The 26,794-nt window shown below is 36.5% G+C and overlaps 1 protein-coding gene across 11 annotated transcripts in view; it reads left to right on the forward strand.

The window, feature by feature from the left end:
• ptprm (protein tyrosine phosphatase, receptor type M) overlaps positions 1 to 26,794 on the forward strand; it is a 230,477-nt gene that overhangs the window by 126,453 nt on the left and 77,230 nt on the right. For 7 of the 11 annotated variants that reach the window (XM_015382250.1, XM_015382251.1, XM_015382252.1 and 4 more), the window contains exons 12-16: positions 6,830 to 7,103; positions 10,949 to 10,985; positions 14,636 to 14,710; positions 18,092 to 18,227; positions 20,614 to 20,643. In XM_015382250.1, coding sequence (XP_015237736.1) covers positions 6,830 to 7,103; positions 10,949 to 10,985; positions 14,636 to 14,710; positions 18,092 to 18,227; positions 20,614 to 20,643 — 552 coding nt within the window. The remainder of the gene's footprint in view (positions 1 to 6,829; positions 7,104 to 10,948; positions 10,986 to 14,635; positions 14,711 to 18,091; positions 18,228 to 20,613; positions 20,644 to 26,794) is intronic. The other 4 variants (XM_015382255.1, XM_015382259.1, XM_015382258.1 and 1 more) reach the window with 1 other exon arrangement.

The following is a 26,794-nucleotide window of genomic DNA, read 5'->3' on the forward strand; positions in this document are numbered from 1 at the left end:
CACTCACTCACTCACTCACTCACTCACTCACTCACTCACTCACTCACTCACCCATTGGTTTTAATTTTTCTATCCTGACAACAATGCGCCTCAATTTATTATTTCCTTGTGTCTCTTCTCATGTATCTATAAATTTTCCCATCTGCCAATCAAGCTATCTTTCCATGTTTGCAATTGACAAAATGTAAAGGTGTTTCAAACCTGACCTTGACAAATCCATCCATTTTCTGTCACGCTTATCCCAAGCGGGGTCGAGAGGGGTGCTGGTGCCTATCTCCAGCTATTAAGAGAGGCGGGGTACACCCTGGACAGGTCCCCAGTCCATCACAGACCTTGACAAATACTTTCTGTAAATTTGTCAAACTTGATGTTTTTATATTGTGCACTGAGATATTATGTGGGAGTTTGGGTTGGGGGGAAGTATGGACAATGAACATAATGAAGCATGTGTAGGATCCCTGGTCTTCGGTTCAGTTTTCCTACTTCTACAGTGCTGGGTGTCTCACTTTGAAACCAAACACTTCTTGAAATGAACTCCAAATGCTTTATGAAATAAAGGGTTGACATGGGAGAGACACTGATCCACTGCAATGTTGAGCAGAGCAGCACCAAGTTAGATTTGATAATGCAATCTTGCATGCTGATTGGGTTAAGGAGGCAATAAACTGCCAGGCGTTTGAGTTTTAAGCATCAGATGTTTCAGTGTGACATAGGAAAGGAAGCTTCACAGGAGTATGACTGAATAGCACTAGCATAAACAAATGATGAATGTCCATTTCACTTAAGCAGAAAAAAAATTGAAATTATATAGACATTTGCTAAGGGAACCAATAGTCGTTTATATATACTTTTTCTTATTTGTGTTATTGCTAATCGGTGTAACATTTCTAAGTTGGATTTTTTCTCTTAATCTCCCAGGCAACGTGCGAAGCCGGGAACATTTTTTACCAGAGGGGACACTGTTTCTTTAAGAGGATTACTCAACTGTCTATCAGTCATGTCATGTTAAACTAATGTTTGCAATGGCCCCTCGTCAGTGCCAACATCCGCCTCCTCACTCCGTAACATCAAAATAGATGTTTACATGCTTCTGCTGGGGAAAAAAAAGTGATTTGAAACGCTTTCCTTATCATCCACACCACTAAATCAGCGCCTCTCTAATTTCTGCAATAACCTTTGCCTTGAGCAGCTCCTCTAGCCTGTAGCATTAGATTATCATTGCTTGAGCGTGGCCTGATATCAGTTAAGGGATTTTCTTGCATCTTAAAATAGGCCCCAACTTTCTTTGATCATAGCAAAGCAAAAACTAATAGCTATCCCTAAACGTGACTCAACTCGCAGCTTTCAACGATTTAACAGCAAATTTAATCTATCGCACCTTCTAATTTATTAGCTTTCACAGACACCAGGGACAAATAAAGAGCAAAAAGACAGAGGCATGGAGGAAGGATGCAGGGTCAGGACAAACGGTTACTTAGGACCGCTTCTAAATCACACATATAGGCAGAGAGAAGCAACAGATTAACATTAACCCAAGACAGTGATTGAAAATGCTTCGCTTCGCCATGCCCTGATCTGCTCAAACGGCCTGCAGTCCTCCCCCTATTAGCCCACATGAAAAATAAATCTGGGTTTCAGGTCACAATCCAGTCGATTTTAAGTCAATCCACCATAATTGGTTGATGTCACATGGCTGTGGAGCTTAACTCTAGCAGGCAGTCAGGCTGAAGAGGCCTAATTGGTGTCAGTTCAGGTTGCAGCACTACTACAGGTCCTCCTGCTGGTTTCTTGTACAAGACATCTTAGAACAGCATACAAGATTCTCTGGATACCAGTTTTCCATTTGGCCAGCTTTGCCATCACTTTATCTCTGTTCCTGAGGGACTTTAGAAGGTTTGTAATCATACAGATGATCTCAAGCAAGGGTGAACGTAACCTTATATCTGCTTCATTTTTGTGCTTATGTACAATTCTAAAAAAATATAGTAGATAGTAAACATGGACTTTACGGATTTTAACGTACTTACACTGAGATCTTTGGCCTTTTAGCTAAATTAAAAGACTTTCGTCCTATTTATTTTTGCTAAGGCATTCCCCTTAAACATATCGAACACATGGGCATAACAACAACCTTGAAAAATAATACTACAGCAATGGGCTATATGCCCAACTCCACTACTTCCTGAACTTCAGCCTTTTTCTTTGTTTCCTTTCTTTCATTGCTGGTCAGACTGATTAATCCAGGTGTGTCTGACCTCAGGAACCATGGCGACAAAGTGCACTATAGAATAAGCATGTCATTGCAGGTCTTACTATGATGATAAATGCTAAACTGATTTATATAAAGTCAAAATTTTTTTTTTTTCTACCACTTACAGATTTCAGATTTATCTTTTTTGTTTCTTATTGGGACTGAATCTTTAATTAATGGGGGGAAAAAAAACTTTACACCAATCTATAACCATTATGTTTAGTTCCATCTACAGATTCTCTATTAGTGTCCAGTGGGGATTGTCCAAAATCCTTTCTATTACTTCCAGAGAATAGAAACTGGGCTTGTGACTGATTTTCACTGATGCTGGAAAAATTTTACTTTATTCTACTTTGCATTAAATGTAACAGTAAAATGTCAAATGACCCCCCAAAAAGCAGCAAATAAAGTTCTTTACAAATACAACCTTCACTCAGTGTACTCGCCCTCATAAAATACCTAGTGGAAATATATGAATACCAAAAGAAAAAGTTTGGTTTTAACTGTTTTAAAGTCTTTAAGATAAGTTGTTTTTTTCTGACTTTTAAGTTTATCATTGTTCTTTTATTTTGCAATTTCTAAATGCTATTTTGAGTGCCTCTGGGCTTCGCACCGCAGTAAATTAATGTGAACGAAAAAGGTGACCATAGAATGGGTTTATCATTACAATTGAGTTAAACCATTAATATTACCAAACTCTGCCTGGTAAATCCTAAAAGACTGTGAATGTAGCTGTGCTTAAATTTAATCTAGTCTGACCTTTGATTAAACATCTATTACATTCTTGATTAAGTTTGAATTAATATTAAAGTTCTAATAGGTTAATATGAATTCTAAAACAGGAACATGTTCAGAATTTCTAAAATAAAATCATGTTATGGTTACTACACATTAGCTACTAATTTTCCCTTTTCCCTAAGAATTTATGAAGAACAATTCCTTTAATTTTCCATTTACTAATCATGCTGTACTTTGGACTAAATAGTAATTTGATTGTATAAAAACAAATAGCATTTAATTCAAATGTAATTTCAAAGCTTTAAGGGGGATTAGCATAAGTAATCTAGTTAGAAGTAACAAAAAATTAGCCAAATAACTTGTCCTCAAATAAAAACAGGCAATGTGCACACATCAAATCATTTTGTTCCCGCTTCTATTTCTGCCCTTTTTCTCCAAATGTAATGGCACTAAATACACACAGACACAGACATGTGCATTAAGTCTTGCATATATAAGCAAAACTAAAGCTTCAAATTAACCTTAATGTTGTAATAAGATGGAAAACACACCAGTTTCCAACTGCATGAGGAAAGAAATCAGCTCTGAATGCTTGATGATTATGTATGGTATACTGGAAACAGCTTTTATTTATTTATTTATTTATTTATTTATTTATTTATAATAATTATATTGTATAATTTCAAAAAGCAGTTTCTACTGGCAGTTAAATTAATGCAATTATCTACCAGAAGTTTTACAGTTTATTAGTCTTTTAGCTTAAAGTCGCTACAAACCTGTGCTGAAAGGCATTTTACTTTTCTTTGCATAAGAATACGTTAAACAACAGTTTGAAAAATATCCCAGTTCTATGAGATTTTAGCTCCTGCTATCAGAGCCCTTGTAGACCATCTATTGTTTGTTGCTGTGTCACATTAAATCAAGAAACTGACTAAAACGTCTCGGGTCTGTCATAATGACTCATAATGAAAACTGTGAACTCAGCAAGAAGTGACAAAGTGTCAACTTCTTCAACGCTTATTAGCAAGTTGGCAGCAATTAGGGGAACATAAAAAGGTTAATGCATTTGATACCAACAACAACCGCAGGAGCCACTTTAGCTTGTTTAAAGCATCTAAACCTTTGTTATACCATTTATTATGAACTGAATATAGATTCCTGTTGCAATAGGGGAACAACTGATACAGATTTTCACATTACAAGCATAATCTACTTCCCCTTAGAACCTTATAGCTTTTGGCACTTTTTAATTAGCCTGCGGAAGGAAAGCAAATCTGTTCAAACTGTGTCTGTTAGTAGGTTATAGCTCAGTCATACCATCAGATTATAAAACGACACCTGGGGTGAGCTTTGACTGTTTTTTTTACTCATTGATTTATAATACAACAAGCTTGATGATTTCCCATCATAGTAAGTTGAATTGACATCAACAAAATGATTTGATGAAGTTTTTATTTATTAACTGGGTAAAGCTATCCAAAAATAATCTGGTCCCATATGTTAAAATTATTATACAACTGCCTTAAGCATGTGCAACAACTGTAAATATATCTTAACAACAATGAAAGAAAATATCAGTTCATTTTTAAATTTCATTTAAGAACCTCGGTTGGGTTTTCAGTTTTAAATGATGTGGTGTATTTAAGGTTACACCACACCTTCTGAGCTGCATGTAAATCCAGACTCTAACTATTCCAATACAGAAACCTAATTTTGTTTTTTAATAAGTCTTGAGGTACTATTGGATTATTTTGTACTGCAAGACTAAAGTGTGGTTTATGAAGAACTGGTGGCTGGATAGGCTCCTTCAGTTAAATTGAATAATTGATTTTTTTATATATAAATGTGTTATTGAAAAATTTTAGGTATAAAAAGAAGGCAAGAATAAATATTACAGAGTATATTTTCTCACCACTTAACATCCATAGTTTGTTTAAACAGATGTTCTGCAGAATCAGAATGAATGTTTTGGCTAAGACTTCTATCCAGACTAATCAGTCATTTCTCTGCTGCTCTCAAGCTACTTAAGCAGCTCCAGATGTACCATCCCTACCTGCCCTTTGACCTCCACTCTCAATAGGGTACAGTAATTAAGGGCTGATTTCTCCTGCAGACTCTGAGCAGGATTAAATATTTCATTACATCCCCGCAATGTTGCCAAATAGGAGAGCTCTAAGGAATTGGGGACACACCCACTGAGAGCAAAGAAGAGACTTTCTAATGACACTGCAAGACCCTTTTGATAAACTGCAGGGTTAAAGAGCATCTACTGTACACACAAGGGGATACTTAGTCAGCCACTACCATCCAAGAGAGACAATTGATCATCTGCAGGGCTTCCGCACAGTTTGGCAATAAAGCTACATGAGCAAAGATAGAATTTGTCAATATTCATGGTCACCCAAACCCATTTTAGGGTTTAAGGATAGGATAGCATTTTCACTAAGCATGGAACAACATAGGCACTGATACCTCCTTGAGATCACTGGTGATCCAGGGTTTACTATTGGGGAAGGACCTCACTGTTCTGATGGGTATGGTGTTACGAACACAGATTTCTATATCATGAGTCACATAATCATTGCATTAATGTTTTATCTCTGTGTTGCTGACAATGTGCATCCGTTTATCCGTCCAAACATCTCTATAGTACAGACTCCTGTATATTAATCCATGTATAAATCCTCCTTTCACTCCATTTGTCCAATAATTCGTTATTCCGTCTGTCTGTCCATACATACATGTTCTTAGTGAACCCTCCACCCAACACAAAAGAAATTACTATTTCAGGCCTTCCTTTTTTTCAGAGATGATCCGTAAGCATTGATAAGGACGGGAGAATGAGTATCATAGCACAGTTTTAGCATTGCCTTATGAAAGGCACCTGGGGCTGAGCCACCTTTTCAATGTTTTTTAACTTATTGATTTATGATATAAAGAGCTTAATGATCGGTCAGTTATATAACTCAGCTCCACGTTGGGTCTCAATATCTGTTTTCTACTCTTTTAGAGATAAGCACTCGTCCCCAATCAGGCCTGCTTATTCTCTGTGGCAGGTTGTAAACAGACTCTTTGTCACTCAGCGACTCAATAGATTTAACAGGTTGATGTGTGATGCATACTAACATTGTGAGCTATAAGACAGCCTCTCCCTCAAACTAAGTGGCCGGCTCAGAGACAATGTCATCTCTGTCAGGGACACACAAAGCTGCAGTTTTGGTTCAGCTAACCACACTGCCTGAGCAGTGGGGAAAAGGAAGGAGCTGTTAACCTTTTCAATCATTGAAAGATTAAAAAGAAAAACGCAACAAAAAAAAAATCAACCCCTTCCTTTTGTCACTGCTCATATGTTTACGCGATGTATTCTTTTGTCTTTTCTATCAAATTACTTTTATTTTTTTTCTGTGGAGAGACTGCTTAAAATTATTTTACAATTTACAGGGTGGGATTCTGTGAGAATAAACAAATGTACAACTTTCTTATTAACAAAAATGTTCACCCTTTAGAAAAACGAAAAGAGAAAAGTAGATACAGTATGTTTCCAGCAGCATTAGTGGGGAGTGGCGACCTATTGGTTAGGGCACAGAGCTTGGAATCCTGAGGTTCTGACTTTGAGCCCCACTCCCACAGACTTCCACTCTGGGTCCCTGACCAAAGAACCTTACCCCCACACAGCTCCCGGGCGCCACACAATGACGACCCACTGCTCCCCAAGGGGATGAGTTAAATGCAGAGAGAGAATTTCATTGCACTGTACTTGTGAAAGTGTTATGACTGGGCTGGGGGCATTGAACCAGTCCACTGTAGTCCCTTAATTCTGAGTGCTTTCTGTGGTTGCAGTGTGTACCAGGTGGTGGTGGAGGAGGAACGTCCACGCAGAGCACGGGGCACCGCTGAAATCCTACGCTGCTACCCAGTTCCCATCCATTTCCAGAATGCAACACTTCTGAACTCGCAGTACTACTTCACTGCTCAGTTCCCCGCAGCCGGCATCCATTCCCCCCAGCCCTTTATTGTGGGTGACAACAAGACCTACAATGGCTACTGGAATGCCCCCCTACTGCCCCAGAAGAGCTACAGTGTCTACTACCAGGCTGTCAGCACTGCCAATGGGGTGGGTATTTGACAATTTTTTTTTAAAGTTTGTTTTACTGTAACTTCTAGACATGAATGCCTAAACTAGATCAGTATTATATTTCTTTTTGTTCAATTAATTTTATTTTACTTTGTTTGCTTTGTACTTTGTAATTTGATATTATTCATTTTCCTGCGTATGTTTTGAAAACATGCTTTTTTAATATTTTCTTATTGTATTTTATTGAAGTGCAAAGTTTATATTTTTATTTTATGAGTTCTTTTGTTTTTACATGTATGACTATTTTCAGATTTTTCTTCTCAATGTATTTTAATTTATTTTCATGTATTTTTAATCCATTTGGTTTAATTTATGTATTTCTTTTTCTATCTTTTTTCTTTCCAACTGTTTTATTGGTATAAAACATGACCATTAATCCATTATTGGACAGATTTACTGCAAATTAGATAACTTAAAGCTTGTATTGTCAAGATCAATATAAATTACAATGCATTTGATTTCAAGTCCTTCCAAATAACAGAGAACCTTAGTAATGACTGATGGTACAGTATATCTTATTTTACTTAAGTACACTGTAGTAATTAAACTTTCCTGCAAAAATTAGAATGGTATTCACTATGGGAAATTACAAAATAAGAAACACATTTTCAGTAGTTGGTTTATTGCCTTCAGATAAACACTTATTGAACTTTACTTCAGAAGGAGTCTCAAATGTATGGATATTTACATAGAAATATTAATGAATATATGAAGACCTTATTGGTTATTAAGAAAATAAAAACAAAACCACTGCCAGTCCAGCTTGCTCAGGTTTTTGCAAATACACTATTAACTGTCTGAAAATGAGTAACAACATAATCAGATTAGCATAATTGAGAGAAAATCTCATTTGTTGTTCTTAATATAATCAACATGAATGAGAATCAAACTGATGAGCACAATTAGAAAAGAAATCAAAGCTTTGAACATGATTTACTTTGTCATTTACGCCTTGAACAAATTCTTTTTTTATATAAAACAACTTGTTTTAATTGCCAAACACATTTCATCTTCTAATTTGTTCTTCTGAATAGCATCAAGGTAGATTTAAATAAAAGTGAAGCATCAACAACATTTTAACTTCAGCTGTTAGCTACACAGTAAGCGCTAATAGGAGCAGACAGCTTTGCATCCAGCAGTTTTATGCAGACTTCTTATGCAGCGAGCAAAGAGCAGAGACTGCAGGCCTAGCGGCTTACAGCAGGGTCAAGCTTCAAATTCAGGGATGCGTGTCGTGGCACCCCTGCCTTCATCCATTTTCCTGCCTTTTCCTTGGAAACCTCTTGTCAAACCCCACACAAACACAGAAACTGTTAACAAACAGCATTTAAGATCCAATCTGCAGTTAAGTGTGTGAGTTGAGATTGTGGAGGGGGTAGCAGGTCATAGCTGCTGTCATCAAGTGCCACTTCGAGGGGCCCTCCCATGTGCAGCTCGCTAGGATTTGGCTTCAAGAGTCCCTCCGATTGTGTTCTGAATGAGAATCACCATAAACAGCCTCCTTGAGCAACACTAGCACGTCTTTAAAGAGGCAATACAAATAACACAAGACACAGCTGAATCAAATTAGCAAAGCTTGCTCTTGAGACTAAAGCACTGACAGATATAAGTCAGTTTGTGGAGTGATGTGCAGGAAGAGTCTGCTGGCTCACCGCTCCAGTCAAAACTTCAGTTGCTCATCCTCATTATTTGAACTGATAAACATTTGAAGTGTTGTTTTTCCACGGCCAGGTAATTTACCAGAAAAGAACTGAGTTGCTTTGAACCATACAGCACCACATACACAACTCCCATCTACTTATTTATATTTCATTAGTCCTTCTCATTAGCAAGTTGCTCATCAACCAGACACTTTGTATAGCATCCCAAGCTTCTATTGTAATTCTACAGGAAGACTATTCTTTATTAAATATGTGATAATGTTCTCTTTCCCGTTTTGAGCTCAGAGCTTTTAAATATACCACATAAATTAAACAACTAGTTGACCTCTGTGCCATTCTTTGTGTATATTAAAATACTTTATTCCTTCTAAAGTTTTTATGTTTATTTAACAAAATTATTATGTAAAAGAATTTAATAATGTCCAAATTGAAAAAAAAAAACTTAGAAAAACTTGTATTTCAAAATGAAAGTATATTGGTTGTGATGTTCAACAGCAACCTGGAAAGAACCAAGGTTCTTGTACATAATAAGCTTGTCTATAATAAACTGGAACCTGCTGGAAAACCTGTCTGGCGTAACAATGGCTGCAACACCATGAAAGAGCTGCACACCTTCAGGAGAAAGAGATTAGACAAAGATGAAGGTGTTTGGCCACAATAACAAGAACGTAGTTCAGAGACGTGTCAAGCCTGTTATTGATGCATTGCACAAAGTTTTTGGAATTAAAAAGGAAGAGTTTCTTCCTATTTATCAGCTTTACTATAAATCAATGATGGATTGCTGTAACTTTGACACAGCTTGATGTTTCAACAGGACATCGATTTGACTTACCAAACACTTATTAAAACAAGTTTTGAAGTAAACGTCTTGTTGCTTAAAACATGAAGGTGTAGCAGACTAAGTTCACATGTTTGAATCTTGGTTGCATCTTTAGGGGTCATCTGGTTTAAAAGAATGCCAGGTTTGAGTGCAAGTTGTGAGGACTGGCTGTGGGGATCACTGAATAGGGGAGCAGCTGAAAGAACTCTATAAAACATGATCAGTTTATACAGAAAACCTAATAAGCTTGCTTTTTTTTAAATGGTTATGAAAGTTTAACAGCTCTTCTATTTATTAAAAATTAGGGAAAAATAATTCTTTGTGTTGTAAAGTTTGCTAACTCCTGATTTAAGTTAATTGGACATTGATATTGATGATGAGTGGATAGAAACTTCTAACTGGAGCTGCTGCTCACAGCTCTGTGATTATGAAGTAGACTTTCTGACGTTAATATATGCAATGTATTTGGTTAACAGTGGCAACTTTCTTTTCTCAAGCCTTTGCTGTCAATAGAGCGTCCTTGGAGCTTTAATTAGTGTCTTTTAGACATAGGAAGCACTTAAAGGTGTGCAACACTCATAACTAGAATTTCCTTAGCCTTAGTTCCAGTAAAAAAATTCAATATGACATTTCATGACATTGCCTATAAAAAGACCATCTGACAGCTTAAAAGCTACAGTAATAATCTCAGATATTGCATGAAGGGTGCTGTATTTTTTTTCCTTGGTTTCTTGTCATTAAACCTCTCATGGCCTCTAAATGTTACCTGCTCACTGGACAGCTTGAGGGACAAATGCAGCAGCACTCCGGTCTTTTGTGTTACATTTCTCATCAGATCCCCACTTCTGCCCTTTTTTCCCCATTCACCAGACCTTTTATTTTTGACAGCAAACTTCTTCGCCATCAGTAAGTGCTGGAGTTTTGGAAGGCCGTTGTCAGAGCAGAAACTCCATTTCCTATTCTGAACATCTCCCTGATGCTTCATGCTGCATCCCTGCCTGGTGGGTTGGTGTCGCCTGTCACAGGGCTCTGCTTTCTCCACAGCGGCTGACCACCTTGAGCCGCGAGCTGCCGACGGATCGCTGTTGGTTGACAAATCAGCAGCTCAGCACCTCTAATCTGTGCTGTGGGCCCTCTCGCTTAGCTGCATTTTTGTGTCACAGTCATTGAGCTCAACAGATGATAGGGGCCAGCAGGACACTGAGCATGCTGTTTCTTTGCAACCACAGGTTCTCTGGAAGCATGTTGTTGCTGTCATGTGTCCCTTTGTGTTTTGATAGTAACCTGTGATCTTCTTCTTCAACTTTTCCTCTTTCTCTCTCTTTTTTTATCTGTTTGGACAGGAAACAAAGATCGACTGTGTTCGGGTGGCCACCAAAGGTAGGGTGGGATCAAATTTGATGTTTTTTGACATAGCAAGCATACATTTGGTTGAGAACTAACAAATAATAACAAATGTTCAGATTGTCTTTTTCTAGATTAAACAACTACACTTAAGATTTGTTTCACATATTAACATACCTGGATGACATAATCTTCACCAGCATATTTCATATATTTAGTTCAATCTAAAGTGATGTACAAAAACAGTTTCTCTCAGAATTAATGCACTTATTTCAGTGCATTTTGTTTTGTTTCTTCATGTGTTTGACCAACACAATATAATGCAAATATGTAAAGTGGAAGGAAAGTTATTCACGTTTTTCTGCTTTTGTGGGGTAACAAATAAAAATCATAGTGAGATGGGTAGTGTGCTTGTATGTTTTAGCCTCCCTAAGTAAATCCTATGTAGAACCAATTTAATTACTATCAAAGCACAGATAAACAGATTTTTTTTTTATCAATTCTCCTTATTCACGCTTGGTGAGGTTTAATTTAGCGCATCTCTAGGCGCTAGGCTTCAAGCTTTTCCAGAATTTTTCCTTTGGATTTATGTGTGAATGATGATTTGATCATTCTTTCATTAAAATGCCTTGATCTAGGATCTGGTTTTAGGTTTACCATCTTTGTCCTGCATGAATATAAACACACACCCCACTCATTTATTTCAGAGCCTCTGATATGTTTTCTCCTAAGAGTGCCCTGTTTTTACCTCCATCCATCTTCCTATTCACTTTGAGCAATTTTACCATTGCTGTTGAAGGAAAGTGTTCCCCACAGCTACATGGCATGTGATACACTGTAAATTGAAGTTGATTTTCTCTCAACAACAGCTTTCTTCTTGCAACTCTTCTATAGATGCTAGCAGTGGCGGCTGGTGGATTTCTCTCCATGGTGGGGGTTATAAATTCAAAATAGACATATACCAAAAAGCAATCAAACATATGCTACTGTAAGGTATCACACCAGTACATTTATATGAATACCAACAACAAAAAACATTATAAAAACACTTATAGAAACAAAAAATAATGTACTTGTTTACTTTTTTTACATACATGTTGCCCTTCTGCGGCTTTGTGAAGGCAAATCTGTTTTGCATGGTCCAATATTATGTCTCAAACCTAAAGAAATAATTTACCAATTTTATAAAGGAGAAGCTATTAGTCAGCTTTATATTTTTTTCAATGTATAAAATCTATTTATTTTCTGAGAATGTGTTTATTTAAGAGCAAATATGCAAATTACTAAATGAAAATATATTTCCATGAGAATCCCAGATAGATCATGCTTCTTTGCCTTTTCTAAAAAGTGCTTTAAGTCAGTCCTACTGTACGTGTCTTTATCCATGTTGGGGCAAATCCTGACATTTGAAAAAGGAGGCAGGGGAAGCAGAATACAGCATTAGCCTCACTACATGCAGTTAGCCAAGCCTTCTTTAAACCAGGTCTTTGAAAGGGATCACCTCAAGTTGCAGCTTAGCTGCGCTCAGAGCTCTCCTATACCTTTGTATCGCAGAAAGGCTACTGCGCACGTACAACTTTTAACGAGACTCAATAGGTAAATATTTTTGCACTCTAGGACGGAAATACGTAACCAATCCGATGAAAAATGGAATGATTCTTTACTAGTCATCAAAGATTAAATATTTATTTTGCACATCTAAAAAATATATATTAATATATTTCAAAATATTTAGGATTTGAATTTAAAATTAGATTTTATATATATATATTTTTAAATTTTATTCTTTTTTATGTCTTAATCAGGGTAATTGGGTGGGTGGGGCAGCACCATAGCGCCCTCTATTGGTCAGCCGCCACTGGATGCTAGACTTTCTGTAGTGCAATTTTGAGCAGAAATTTTGAAATTCCCCCTGCGATGGAATGTGTGTTTCTCCAAATAACACCACCCATATCTGGCCTGTTAAATTGGGTGTGTAGCCATGTTTCGGTTGATTCACAGTTGCATCTTATTCTTTTATTTTTATTTTTTAGAGGTTTTAGGATTTTTTTGGATGTTTTATCTAGACCTTTAGGGAAAACCTGGATTTCTACTGAGTGTAAGTTACTCACTGGTCGACCATGAAACTAACTTCTGAAGCCAGCAGGTCACTTATTTAAGTGTATCAGTAATAATAGAGAAGAACACAGCGGCACCTTACAAAATTCAGATTTTTAAGAAAAAAAAAAATATTTTAATCACTTGCCTTCCAACTCACAATTATTTGTTACTTTTTGCTGGATCTATCAAACAAAATCTCTAGAAATTACAGAGAAGTCTGTTATTTGATATAAAGTGAATAAAGTACAAGAGCTATTAATACTTATGAAAGGCCCTGTATTGGTTGAAAACATGTTTTTCTGTGATTTGGAGGCAACCTGTGTGCACATCAAGGTCTGTAGGTACTTAGCTATGCTTGCTGAATGTCCTGCTCTTCGCATTAAGTGTGATGAAGTCTAAGCACCATTGATCGGGGAGCAGAATTGATAATGCCAGAGGGAGTCGTAGTCCCAATCCGTTCTGGGCTGTGGGAGGTTTTGTCACATGCCCCGACAGCCTCATATATTCTGTTGTCTGCATTCGGTTGCATTATAGATTTATTGCAGAAGGCCAAATGACCACGTCTACATGGGTCAATAGGCTGAGATCAGTTGCACATACAAGTGTAAGGATCATAGAAGGCCATGTATCACCAGAAAGAAACCATTTAGTATTCCCGATGTTTCTCTCAAGGAATGGGGACAAATTTGTAACCCTTGTAGAAAATGCACCCTTTCATTTGAGCGCATTTATATTGCAGGAAATAAATCTGTTTCTGTGTTTAAGTGATCTAGGAATTAATTTAAAGTGTGACAAAGGTATATTTTCAGTTATATACTTTATTCTTTCCGTTAATTAGATGTTCTTAAAATCTCCAATTACTAACTTATGAATTCTCAGTTAAATAAAATTTGACACAGTGATGTATTTCTTTCAACCACTGGCTTCAAAACTGGATGAGGAAATATCTATGGGCATTTGTCCCATAAGAAAGGGTAACATTTAGAAAAGCTTCCTTATAATGGTATGGTATTGAAAACCTTGTGTGAGTAAACAGTAGCATTACTACAAAGAAATACCAACATATCTGAAACTGAATCAGGTGGATTTTGTCAGTAAACTGAAAATTTTTCATTGAATAGCAATCCAAACAAAAATCCCCATTAAATTTCTCTTTCTTCCTCTGTCATTTCAGTCCGAGACCTAATTTTTATTAGAAAGAAGATGTCATAGGAGAGAAATCTGAGGGTTTTTCTCTTTGGATGTACCATCCGTTGTGAAAGCTTACCGAAAAATACTTAGTTTGGTCCTACTGGCTAAAGGGAGTCATACAAAGCATTCAAAAATGAACTACAGCCAAAAAAATCGATCTACTACCATTATCAATTGGATTTTTCAGTTTAGGATTATGCCACTACCAAAAAGGACAAGGATCCTTTAAGGATTTTTATTCTTCTTAAACGTACCATACTGTACCTACTGTACCAATGTAGTGTTTGAAATGAATTTTGTGTTTTTCTCTGCATGATAACAGCATTGGTGTGGCCTCTATTTTTCTCTTTTGTCTCTGTCCTGCATGCTATCCTGGATCCACTGACTATACTCAGCTGCCATACTTGTGACTCAGCTCACCACCCCCTACATCCGCATCGCCCCGGCGGCTGGGGACAACCAGCTAACAGGTTAGGCCCAGAGCTCCTCTTGGTTTCACTCACTTCTTCACTCAATGTTCAGAGGTGTGATGCTACTGTATTCACAGCCCCCTGGATTGGAAAAGAACACAACAAATACATGTGTGCAGTTTTTTGTTATTGTTTTGGAATTTGCATTATGGTGTTGTGATTAACTCAAAGGCATGCAAATATTGTCTACCTTGATCTTGTCTGAATTAGTGGACATGAAAGCCCTGCTTGAGGAGCGATTGTTCTTTTGATTAGTCACCATATAAGATTTCTGACAGGAGATAATCCCCTTTTCATGAATATTTCTCATTATCTTTAGCCAGATTAGGTGAGTCTTGGTTGTTAGTTGGGACAGCTTCAAACACGCAAAATAAACACTAAAAAGAAACTATTCAAATTATGCCTGGTTCCTTCTTGCTGAGCACAGATCCTGAATATCTCAGCAGCTAAATCGGAGAAATAGTAGACAAATTTTTAGCTCTACAAGCTCAGAAGGGGATTTGACACTGTCAACATTTCTGTGAGATTAGTGTAAAACAATATTTCAGGAAAATCATCTCCATCACTCCTGACATGATGTCTTCACAGTCTGGCAATCCTTCACCGTTTTACTTAAATTTATATCAATTTTTCAAATGAATCTTGTAGATAACGGAACAGCGGAACAAAAACAATATGTCAAAATAGTCCCAGGATTGATATCTACTTTTTTTTTCCTTTTTCAGAAAGTGGTAAAAAGGGAATCACACTTAAAGACTTAGCTGACATGACCATTCATCCTTCTAAATTTACGATCGGTGACAAGGATTATTAGTGTTTCTCAGGTGGACGGCTGGGATCGAAGCAAAACAGCTGTGTTTCTTTTTTTTCTTTTTTGAGGACTTCTTATCATCTTTCAAGAAACAGACAAAGTGAAAAAAACAAGCTGCTTTTCTAAAGTACCCAATCACCCCGGTTGTCCTTTTGTAGAATATCTATTCCCAGGCTGATATTCAGTGTTTTGTTGTTTTTTTGTTTTTTTCTAGCAATTTTTTTTTATCATCTTGGGTATTATCTTTCATGCCCAGCTTCATGCATTTTTTTGCAGCCTAAGAACTATTTGCCCCCAATGCGATTAACCAAGGGTAAAGTAGGGATGCACTTATATCTTATGCTGCAGCTTGTCCACAGATTCCTGATTGTCCACAAAGGACAGAGCTAAAGGTGAAGCCTTACTTTAGTTTTTGCAGAGTTTAACTAATTCATATGTATTATAGTTCTTATCTCTACACACTGCTACAGACTAACCATATGCTCTATATGTGTGGGTGAGGATCAGATTGAGAACAATTTTAGTGACAAAAGTGAATTGATCAGAACAATAAAGAAAGTTAAGCAAAACTACAAGTAAAATAAAGGGTTGGCTCAAACTATAGAGCTAAATTTGTTACATTTACAAATTTCTTGCCTCCTTCTACAGACATTTATATTTGGAAGATTTTAAGTCTTTCTGGAATAGGGAACCAATTATCTTAATTTCCATACATTGTAAAGTATTTAGTGTTCCAAAAGATTTTAAGTGAACATAACTGGATTTTTATCATTTGTTGTTTATACTCATCTTGAATAGGCTATGTGAACCGAGAGACTTAATGTCTATTGATCATTTGGTAATAGGTGTGAAATGCTGCAGAATAAGTTAAGTTGCAGTTAGAATCAGTTGTTTGTTCAGTGTTGAGTAATAATATTGTCTGATCTGCAGGTCAGATGGCGCATTATATATTATCCTGTCACTCAGTTTAAGAACACCAGTGTCCGTGATTGCATGATTTTTTGATAGCATCCTATGTGTAATGTTACACTATGGGTAGCTATAACTTAGTGTACCGGTAATCCAAAACAAAGAGTAATTCGGGAGCTTAATGGGCCGTTCTTTTAAGTTAGCTGGACTACACAATCTGATACTGGACTCAGTCAACTAGTCACATATCTATTTGTCAAAATAGCCTTCAAAGATTAATAAGCATAACTTAAAGGTTTCTTTTTTTTTTTATTAGTTTTAAGAATTATTTAGTGCAACCTAGACTTAAAAAGAACATGTGCACATTAAACAGAAATGTATATCTGCAAGTAAAGTTGACTTATTTGAAATAAAAATAAATTACAATCTTTAAAGTTCACTAAAATATTTTGATAATACTTCCTTACATCAAAACCTTGATTTAAATTATTCCAATTCATTTAGATAACAGTTTTGATTGCAGTGAACCTGAGTGGGTTGGCAGTGTTCACATTTAAGAGGAGGGCCAAGCACAGACCTTTCCGTTTTGTGCAAATATGCATTTTCTTTCAATAGTAATGAGAAAATTGGTTGATTACAGTGACATTTATCAGCATGTTAAATGTTAATCTGTTTCATAATGTAGTACTTATCAAGAATAAATTATTCTTCAAGCATTTAATATGCATGTTAGTGTATGGAGCTTTAAATAGAAGTAAAGCATCAGTTTTGATACAACATGCTTAATTTGATTTCCTAGGCTGCTACAGATTTATGATGACATGTCTACATGTTTAATTCCACCTGCACTGAGGGAAGTTGTGTACTACACATAAACTACAGTAATAAAACCTTAAAAATAAATATATTCTGTGCAGATGTGGTGCAATGTTGACATAATTATACTGTTTAATTTCACGCAGATGCTCTGTCTGCACCGATGAACATTCACTCACCATGGCATGTTGTGTATTTGCAGGGAGGTAGCCCTTTTCTCTCGACTTAGCCTGTAATTATTTCTCCCCTGGGTTTATTCAGGACCCAATACTATTGGTCTAGTAAGGTTAGGCAATCCTTTAAGAAAAAGAGAGACGATAGTGAAAGACCACTTTTGAATTGAAGTAACATTTTACTGTCCCAGTTACTTTATGATAAACAGATTTGTGGTCAAGAACTTTCCAATTTTACAACTGCTAACATAGCCTAAGCAATTTGATCTTTACAGTAGCTAAGAAAAGTGGGAGAGCATCACTTACTGTAATCTCATGCAACACAGTGTGGACTTTATTATTTCAACATGCCAAAAAAGAGGATTCGACCCATTTATTTTATCATTCTGATGCTACTTAAAACTTACTCTTTGAAGGTATTTAAAGCAATACATCGTCATCACCACATTAACTGATGATCCTTCAGAAATAGAGATACTGATGTCACGTCTAAGTAACTTGCACAGTACAGTCTGACAATCTACACACCCTTTGCCCCAACACATATTCTGTTCAAGTGAATGGAAAGGAAGGAAACGGTGTTACAGCAACTGTAAACATGATTTCATAGTTGGTCTAGCTCTTTGATCTGTAATTAGTGAGTGACTCCCAACACATTGTGATATTTTTTAGGAGCAGCAACTCACAAACCTGATGCAGTGGAACCAGAGAAACAAACAGACCACACTGTAAAGATCGCTGGGGTCATTGCTGGCATCCTCCTTTTCGTCATCATCTTCTTAGGCGTAGTGCTCCTCATGAAGAAAAGGTAAGCTATTTATCTTCTCTCTTCTAATCGAAATACAATTTCTAATTTGTCCGGATGACGTTGAACTCGCATGCGACATACAAAAATTAAGTATCTTCTTTGCTTTTCATTTCCTATTGTTGTTCCTCAAAAATAGTCGCATTGTCAATGGCATCATAAATAACTAATTTGATTATATTGATACGGCCCATTTGCGCTGTTTAAAGCCACAAAATACAAGTGTGCCATGAAAAATTAATCAGTTTCTACGGTGCCTTGAAAAAATGCACAGCACTTCAGTGACACTGCAATGGGAATAAAGGGAGAAAATGTTTTTCGAACATTATGGTGTGGAGAGGAGGCGTAGAGGAGATAAGAAAGAAAATAAGATCAGAGGCTCAAGACGAAAAGAGCCTGGCTGCATAGCTGAAGGCAAAGTTTACATTAACTCTTGGACTCCATACTCTAGAGATACCCACTGCACATATTCCACTAATCAGGGGAGCTAATGCTCTGCAAATATCAGCCTTCTTTTGTCAAAAGGAAAGGTTTGAAGGAACACAGCATCCATTCCTGTAGATATTTAATCCTTGGGTACGAGTTAGTTTTCTGCTTCCTAATGTTTGGGTTAGCAGCCAGTTGTTTAGTATTCATTTCTCTTCAACAGTTTTTACATTTGCAAACATTACATCCTCAACCATCAGTACTGTATGTGTTTATGTGGAAGATGAACACAACAGAATACCCAATTGTTAAGTCAAGGAAAGTTGTACATTGTATACTTTATGACATTTTCGGCAGAGAAAAATGTGAAACATGTGTTAGCGTATTGTATTTGGCTACAACATCAGAATAGTCTTAAAAATATCTGTTAGAACCACATGCCTTTAGAGGTCAATTATTCCTAAGTATCCACTTGTTTTTAATGAAATATTAGTACAAACTTAGTACAAACTGTTAGAGTCACCAAGTTTTGTTAGAGAACATTTATGAAGAGCCATCATAAAGGCCAAAAAACACAGCAGACTTGTTTGGGAAAATGTTTTGATGAAGTACAGCCTCAGGTTGAAATGGATCAATTATTGCAAGTAAGATATGGAATCCTTAAACTTAAAGGTATTAAGTATTCAGTTGATATTTTTTAAAGCAAGTGGAAGATTCTGCCCTGGTCAAATAACACCAATATCAAACTGTTTGACCTACACAGAAAATGCCCTGACCTCTCCATCCCTATTTAAAATGATATGGGACAACAACAAGCTATGAAGAACCCTTTCCTGTGCAGGGAAAAAGAAACCGATTAGATATAAGTAAATCACAGAGGGAGTTAAATACAGAAAAGTAGTGGAAGAAAGTGTAGTTAGACTGGGACTGATGTTCACCTTTTATTAGAAGAAAAACATTAATCATATAGGTAGGGCTATAATGAGACGACTAACATCAAAAGAAATCTCTGTGTTAAAATTGTTGAGTCAACATCCTGAGCTGAATCCAAGACAGTATTAATAGAAGGTAAAGAAATGGACATGTGGAAATGCTGTCAATAAAATTCAAAGGTAAATGACCAAATTTGCAAAGGTAAATAACCCTTTCAGTCTTCAATTTGCAAAGCCCTTAAATATAAACCACTTTTAATTGATGAGAAAGTTGCTAATAGTGATGTGGTAAAAATAATAAATGCACTTGTTGGTTTATCATATACAACATTTAAAGAATACATTGAAATGTGTTGTTTACTGTAAGTTTAATGATGTAATAAGGTTTGGGGTTGCGTTTTTCAACGGGCTGCAAATAAGTAGATCAAGAAAATGTTGATGGCTGGGAAGCATATCTGTAAACACCATGTTCCATATTTACTCTGGCTGGTAATATAGGTTCCATTTCCCACAGCATGACCGTGTTTATGTAGCACAGCAATCAGTGGGTGGGTGTGAAAATCAGCACCAAGTAATAGAATTGTTTTCAATTAGCCTTAATCAAACCGGAGATGGAGAAGACTCCGTTGGTAAAATTTGGTCTAATTTACTGCCACCAACCAGGGAATCAGAGTTGTGTTTAGACATTTGAGTCGCTCATTAAGTCCCCACCTTAGAGGTCAGATATGGTAATTATCTTTACAAGTGTATAAATTGATGTGTTGATAAAAAGGGAGGCAGATCAGGTTCACTCCAGTAAAACTTCTTTGAACTTTACATAGACTCTCCTTACAGAAACACATGGCTCCAATCGATCACCTTTGCCCTCACTATCACTGGTTTACCTCCACGTGTGCCACCATATCTGATTTTGTTCATTTCTACTCTTTTTTCAAACATTAATATATTTTTACTTTTTCTTTCCTTTTCATTCCATCCCCTCCCCACCTCCTCCACCACTGCCTAAATCCTACCACCACCCCTCTCGGCAGAAGAACCTATCACTCCTACACTTACTACCTGTAAGTAACCACTTTGTGTAATGTTAGTGCCATGCTTCTCACCCACACGCTGTTTCCCTCATGCATGCAAAGAGCCATGTCATCCACCTCCTGCCCAGAGCTATTACAGAGGCCCAGCTGTAATCTCTGCTGGAGGGATGGAATACGCCACTCCAATGCATCTCCACGCTTTGAGCACATCATACTGTATGTCACATTGGCACGACTTCAGATGAAAAGCAGACAGGCGCAGCTACGCCCCCGCAATTACGAACCTGACACCGGAATGCTGCTGCTGACATAATTTCCGTTGTACTTTACAGAAATCTGTTTATGAAGGGATGAAGCCGAACTTGCTGCCTTAATGACTGGTGGAACTGCCAAACTTATCTTACGGAATGAAAAAAGAAAATAAATCAGTTCAGCTACTGATGCATTTTTACTGAGTTTGAATTTTTGATTTGCCTCCAGTAGTTTCATCTCTGTTGACTTGTCAAAACAGCAGTTTTTGAGGTGCCCATCACAGTGCTTCTATTATTTAGTTATATGAACTTCAGGAGGTTTGTCCAAATATTTTCTCAAATCTTTTAAACCTAATATAACCCAAGAATAAATCTATGTGGAGCTAATAATATTTATTAAACTTGAAATTTAAGCATGAGAAAATATTTTGGACCGTATTAATAAATCTGCATGTTATATTTTTTCTTTACCCCTACATTATTCTTTAGTAGTTATGTTCATGCATGCTTTATGACATCTGATTCACATATGTAACAATAACTCGCTATGGTGACGGTGGAGTCGTGTTTTTAGCTGGCAGGAGTCAATTGAAAGATTAGCTTCATTTCTATTTACACCTCTAACTTCCTAAAAACAATAGTCACCACCTGTCTTGTTTCCTCTTAATACAACAGATGATTCGACATCACACCATTTAATGGTAAAGAAGCTTATTTTGCTGCTCTGCCTTCCCGCCTGTAGCTTGTTGGCTCCCCTTTACACGGCCTTTGTGATGGATGCCGACTAATCTGCCTTGAGATGGGCTCTGATCTAAGAAAAGAATAAAGGGCTGACTCACATCAAAGAAGATCCCAGAATACACCTGGAGATAATACTACTCTGAATACTATACGTGTCACTCATGTCAGATCACAACTGTCTTAAACACACAACCTAGATGACTTAGCAGAGTGGCATCTTCAAAGCAACAAACAATGGCCATAGCTGAGCAGGGAGAGATTGTTTAGCTTTCAGTTACTCCAGCAAGGAAATACCGCATCGCTGTTTTCTTTATACACATCTCGCGGTTTCATGCAACTTAAGATGACTTTAGACTTTAGAAAGATTTTATTTGTCATTTTGTTTACACAAGTGTAAAACAGCTCACTGGACAATTTCATCTTTTAAAAGTGCAGCCTTTAAAAATACTAAAAATTACTCCAAATTTTACAGTTCTAACAATTTTTTAAAAATATTTCTATATATATAAATAATGATAAAATATAATAAATATAATAATAAAATACAATGCAATAACCCATTCTACAAAACATTCAGCAGTCTAATGGCATTTGGGAAGAAACTGTTGTGGAATCTGCTGGACCTGCATCAGATACTTCAAAGCCTCTTCCCAGAGGGCAGCAGGGAGAACAGTCCATGGTGAGGATGTGAGGGGACATTTATGATGTTACAGGCTCGGGACAAGCAGCGCTGGGATGAAATGTCTTAATTGAGGGAAGAGAAGCCCCGATGATCTTCTTGCTGTTCTCAACACTCTTCCCACCTTCTTCCAGTCTGAGGCGCTTCAGCCTCCACACCACACAGTTAGACAGCTGGTCAGAACGCTCTCTATGGTGCTTCTGTAGAAGGTGGTGAAGATTTATTGATATGTGATTTTAAATGCCAGTGAAGATTCTAAGTCATCCAGCAATGCTCTGATCTTTATCTTGGAGTAACAAACCAACCTCTCCACAGACGCATGGCTTAACACAGGACAGCTACCTCCTCATGACAAAACTTGGTTGTACATCTACATCTTATGGACAAATGAAATTCTTTTGAGGACCAGAATGTTCAAATTTTGGACAAAGAAGACAGGTGGTTTGAAAGGGGTGTGAAGGAAGCCATTTATGTTAAGAGAGAAAAACCAACCTTAAACAGAGGCGGTGGACTCAGGTTTCAGCTCTCAAAAACGTACAAAGCAGTGATAGAGTTGATTCCTTCCCGCTATCATTTCAACCCACTAATGACTCCCCTTTTAGAGCCATAGACCAGTATCAGGTATTGCAGGGTAACAAAAGATCTCAACAACTCCCCATTACTAAGGGGCTGACCTGTTCTTCCAGGTCAATTTGCATGTTTTCTAAGCCAAAACAAGGCTTCTTTTTGGTCTACTCTATAAAGCCTCGAACTCAACACTATTTCTGACATTTTGAATTAAAAAGCTTACTGGGGGGGGAAGCCAAACGTCTTCAAACTTGGAAACAAAGTGCAGTGGATTGTTTTTAAAAAAAAAAAATTTTTTTGGAGTGATGTTCTATGCCAATCAGCATGAGGACAGATGTAGAAGCATGACCGGCTCCAGATTCTTTAAGTGATTTTCATTAAACAACTTATCAATGTTTTAAATTGCTGCCCCATTAGTATTAGAACCTCTCTTCTGATATTGGATATTCTCTGGTTTCACAGTGGAATCACTGTGGGATTGATCCCACAAGACAAGGTTGTTTTACATGACACACAACGGTTGAATAATATCAGATGTTTTACACAATTGGTGAAAGCATTAGGGGTTTCCTGATTCAACTTTTTCATGTACGAGACGATATTGCAGATTTGAGAGCTGGCCAATACCGACCAGATACAATATTAGCACAAATTGTTCCAGCTTTTATTGCTTATATTATACTGTAGAATGTTAGAAAAGGCTTGATCAAGTAATATTACTAAAACAGACAACATAAGTCAATAACAAAAGCACAGTGTTTCTATCAGGATGAAAATAACAGAGATATAAGATGCTGACAGATAAGTTCTGATTTATTATTTTTATTTTGCTAATATCAGACTGATATCCGATATTAATATCAGATCAGGACATCCCTAAAATACACTAGTGTTTAACATGCAGAAGAGCAAAACTCTTTACTATGATAATGATCGGTGGACTTAAACATAAAGAATAGATGCAAAACTCCCTGTTGTTTTCAGGAGTTTAATGCATAGAATATAAATATTTTTGCCATACTACCTCAGATGGGTTTTATGTGACTAGCTGATGTTGTTCATGCAGAGCATGCAGTCAGCCGTATAGTATACCACATGTACAAATTGAGTTCTACATAGCATTTCTAATCTAAAACAATTTCTTTAGAACTGAGCTTAATATGTTGGGTCTATGCTTTTTTTTAGACCTTGTATTAATAGTTTCAATTCTATCATCTTCTGCATATACCAGGTGTTTTTAGAATAATCAAGTTGTAAATGAAAATCTCAAAAAGAATTAACTTCTCCAAAAGAGATCCTTATTATTTTTTTTATGTTTAGGTGGTGCAGTTTGTTCCTTCAACTAAGCAGATACAAATTGTGAATGCTTATTTTTCAAAAGCATTTAAAACTTAAACTGTGTTTGAGAAGTGATTATAGACAGGTAGTAAAAAGTCAATAATAAATGTATTTCCGTTTCTTAATACAAAAGTTTTTCATTTGGTTGTCACAATCAAATGTAACTAGTTACACAAACAAGTTCAGCTTCTTTAATGAGTGCATAATGATTTTTTTGGGACGTTCTCCTGAGTCTTATCCAACGCTCCGATGGGAACTATGTTGCCAGTCGCAAGCTGACAACACCTGTATGATTGATGAATCCCATTAATTTTTCGACGCATTCATCAAAGTCATTTTAAGCCACAAGAACATCCTACAGACTGCAAAATATATGCACTTTAGGTTTAGCGCCAGAGGTGACTGTGAGGGGCCTTGCCCATCACTACATCAGTCAGAGGGCTCATTAGGAATGCGGTTACATGTTCGATCAAATATATGACCGCCTTTTAATCAGGTGGCTGCACTGGCTGCTTTGCATGCTGCTGCTGGGGGACAAGAAAGATCAATTGGCATAGGCCAGGAGCTGTGATTGGGTCTTTATTCCCACAAGAACTGGATTCATTCATCAAGTAGCGGTGAAGTTCAGTTAAAACACACTTACTGTGCTACTTTCTCAATAGCCTGTCTATATTTCCTTGTTTTTACTAAACTTCAGGTGTGTGATCTGCTTATAAATTCCTTAAATTTACCTTTGCATTTTTGTCCACTGTCAATTAAGATAAAAATATGTTTTGTTTAAATTAACCATTAAGAAAGCACAACTGAAGAAATGTTTTACTATCAATTTAATTTGGAGATTACATGTTGATACAGTGTAGATGCAGTGCATCATTTGTTTTTCTTGGTTCTTTTGTAACATCTTAGAATAATTGTAATACTGTAGCTAAGCCATCCTGGGAAGGTGCACCAGATGCACCAGCTTTCTATATCTACTCCGGTTGTTGGTAAATGGAGCCCCAGACTGATGGATGTTGATTCATTTTTTATCTTCTCTTAGATTTCTTTAGATCTTGGCATCATGTGTTCGGAAACCTTTAAAGCAACATTATGTTCTGAAGAGGATCTGTTTACATGTGAGAAGTGTTTAGGTGTGAGTGGTGAAACTGATTCCAAATTAGGTTATTTGCATTTTATTTATGATTTATCAAGAAGAAGAATGTATATGTTGTTGTGACAGGATTTAGGTAATTTGGATAAATTTTTTTTCTTTAATTAAATTATAATACCGGTATTTAAAAGAATAATTTTGTATTGACTTAGGTTATCTTTTTGTTTATCTCTCAATTTTGTCTGATGATCTAAAGCATCTAAGTGTTACATAAGGCATATGCAGTCTGTAAAGGGCGAAATACTCTTTCGCAGCTCTGTTTATATAGGAATATATGAATAGTTGAATCAAATCATGTATACAAAGACAGATTTAATTAGAGATATTTGATTGGAATTACAAAACAAAATTAATAAGGCCTATATTCTAGTTTATTATGCCAGTAAAAGTGTTCTAAGATGGACAAACAAATAATAAATAAATAAATAAATAAAGGAATCTTTTATTCACTTTTAAAAGAGGAAAATAGTTTGTAATAGTAATAGCAACCCCCCTTACAGTAACTCCTCTTGCTATATGTATTTATGAACCTCCATAAAAACACTATATCAGCAGAAGAAAAAGGTTAAATTAACTGTTTTATTAGCAGACTTATAAGTTCATCCCTAGAACTGACAATAAAGTTCATTATGGGAAGTCAAGCTAAAGGTCTAGGAAATGTCATTTTAACTCGTCGCCCAGTATCTTTGTTTAAAGAGAGCATATCAAGGTTTTGCATCCTTCCTTTTCGTAATTAAATAAATAAGTTGTGGTTTATATCATGTGGAAGTGCAATGCTTTAGTCTAAATTTGTTTTTAAGGCAGCTTCTAGGTTATTCGAGTCATTTTCTCTCAGCAGCTTGTTTTACTATGGTCCCTTTAAACCCAAAGAAGGGATTTGATGCCTTAACCCCTCCACTATCTGCCTATTCCACTCCCCCACATTTGGCAATATTTGTAGTTTATTGGTGGAGATAAAATTATCTGGTTGCAAAGAAACAAAAGAAAGAAAAAAAGCTATTAAAAGATGTCAACAGCATAAGAGTTTTTCATTCGGCCCAACAAGCAGCAAGAGTCAGACTAAGAGCAGGAGGAGAACCAAAGGAAAATAATCCTAAATGACACAAGCTCTGATTTTTACTGTTTTTTTTTATGAAAATTGTGAATTATTCAACAATGCTAGAGACATTGTTTTAAAGCAGTAATATAAATTGCAGTCCTATTATTAATATTACTAACAATATTTTGACATAAACTGCAAGTCAGATATCTCTTTAGCCATAAATGCTAACACACTATAAATAAACATGGAGTTCCTACAGAATTGTAAGCCCTTTAAATACTGCGAGAACACCAATACTCATTCCTTTGCTTAATTTATGCAAATTCTGAGCAGAAGGTCTTGACCAAAGTAACCAGGTCTAAAGTAATAATTAGCTAACACTAGCGCCAAGATCTTCATTATATGTTCACCAA

Source organism: Cyprinodon variegatus, unplaced genomic scaffold (assembly GCF_000732505.1).
Source record: "Cyprinodon variegatus isolate N-32 unplaced genomic scaffold, C_variegatus-1.0 Scaffold253, whole genome shotgun sequence".
In the NCBI taxonomy this organism is placed as follows: domain Eukaryota; kingdom Metazoa; phylum Chordata; class Actinopteri; order Cyprinodontiformes; family Cyprinodontidae; genus Cyprinodon; species Cyprinodon variegatus.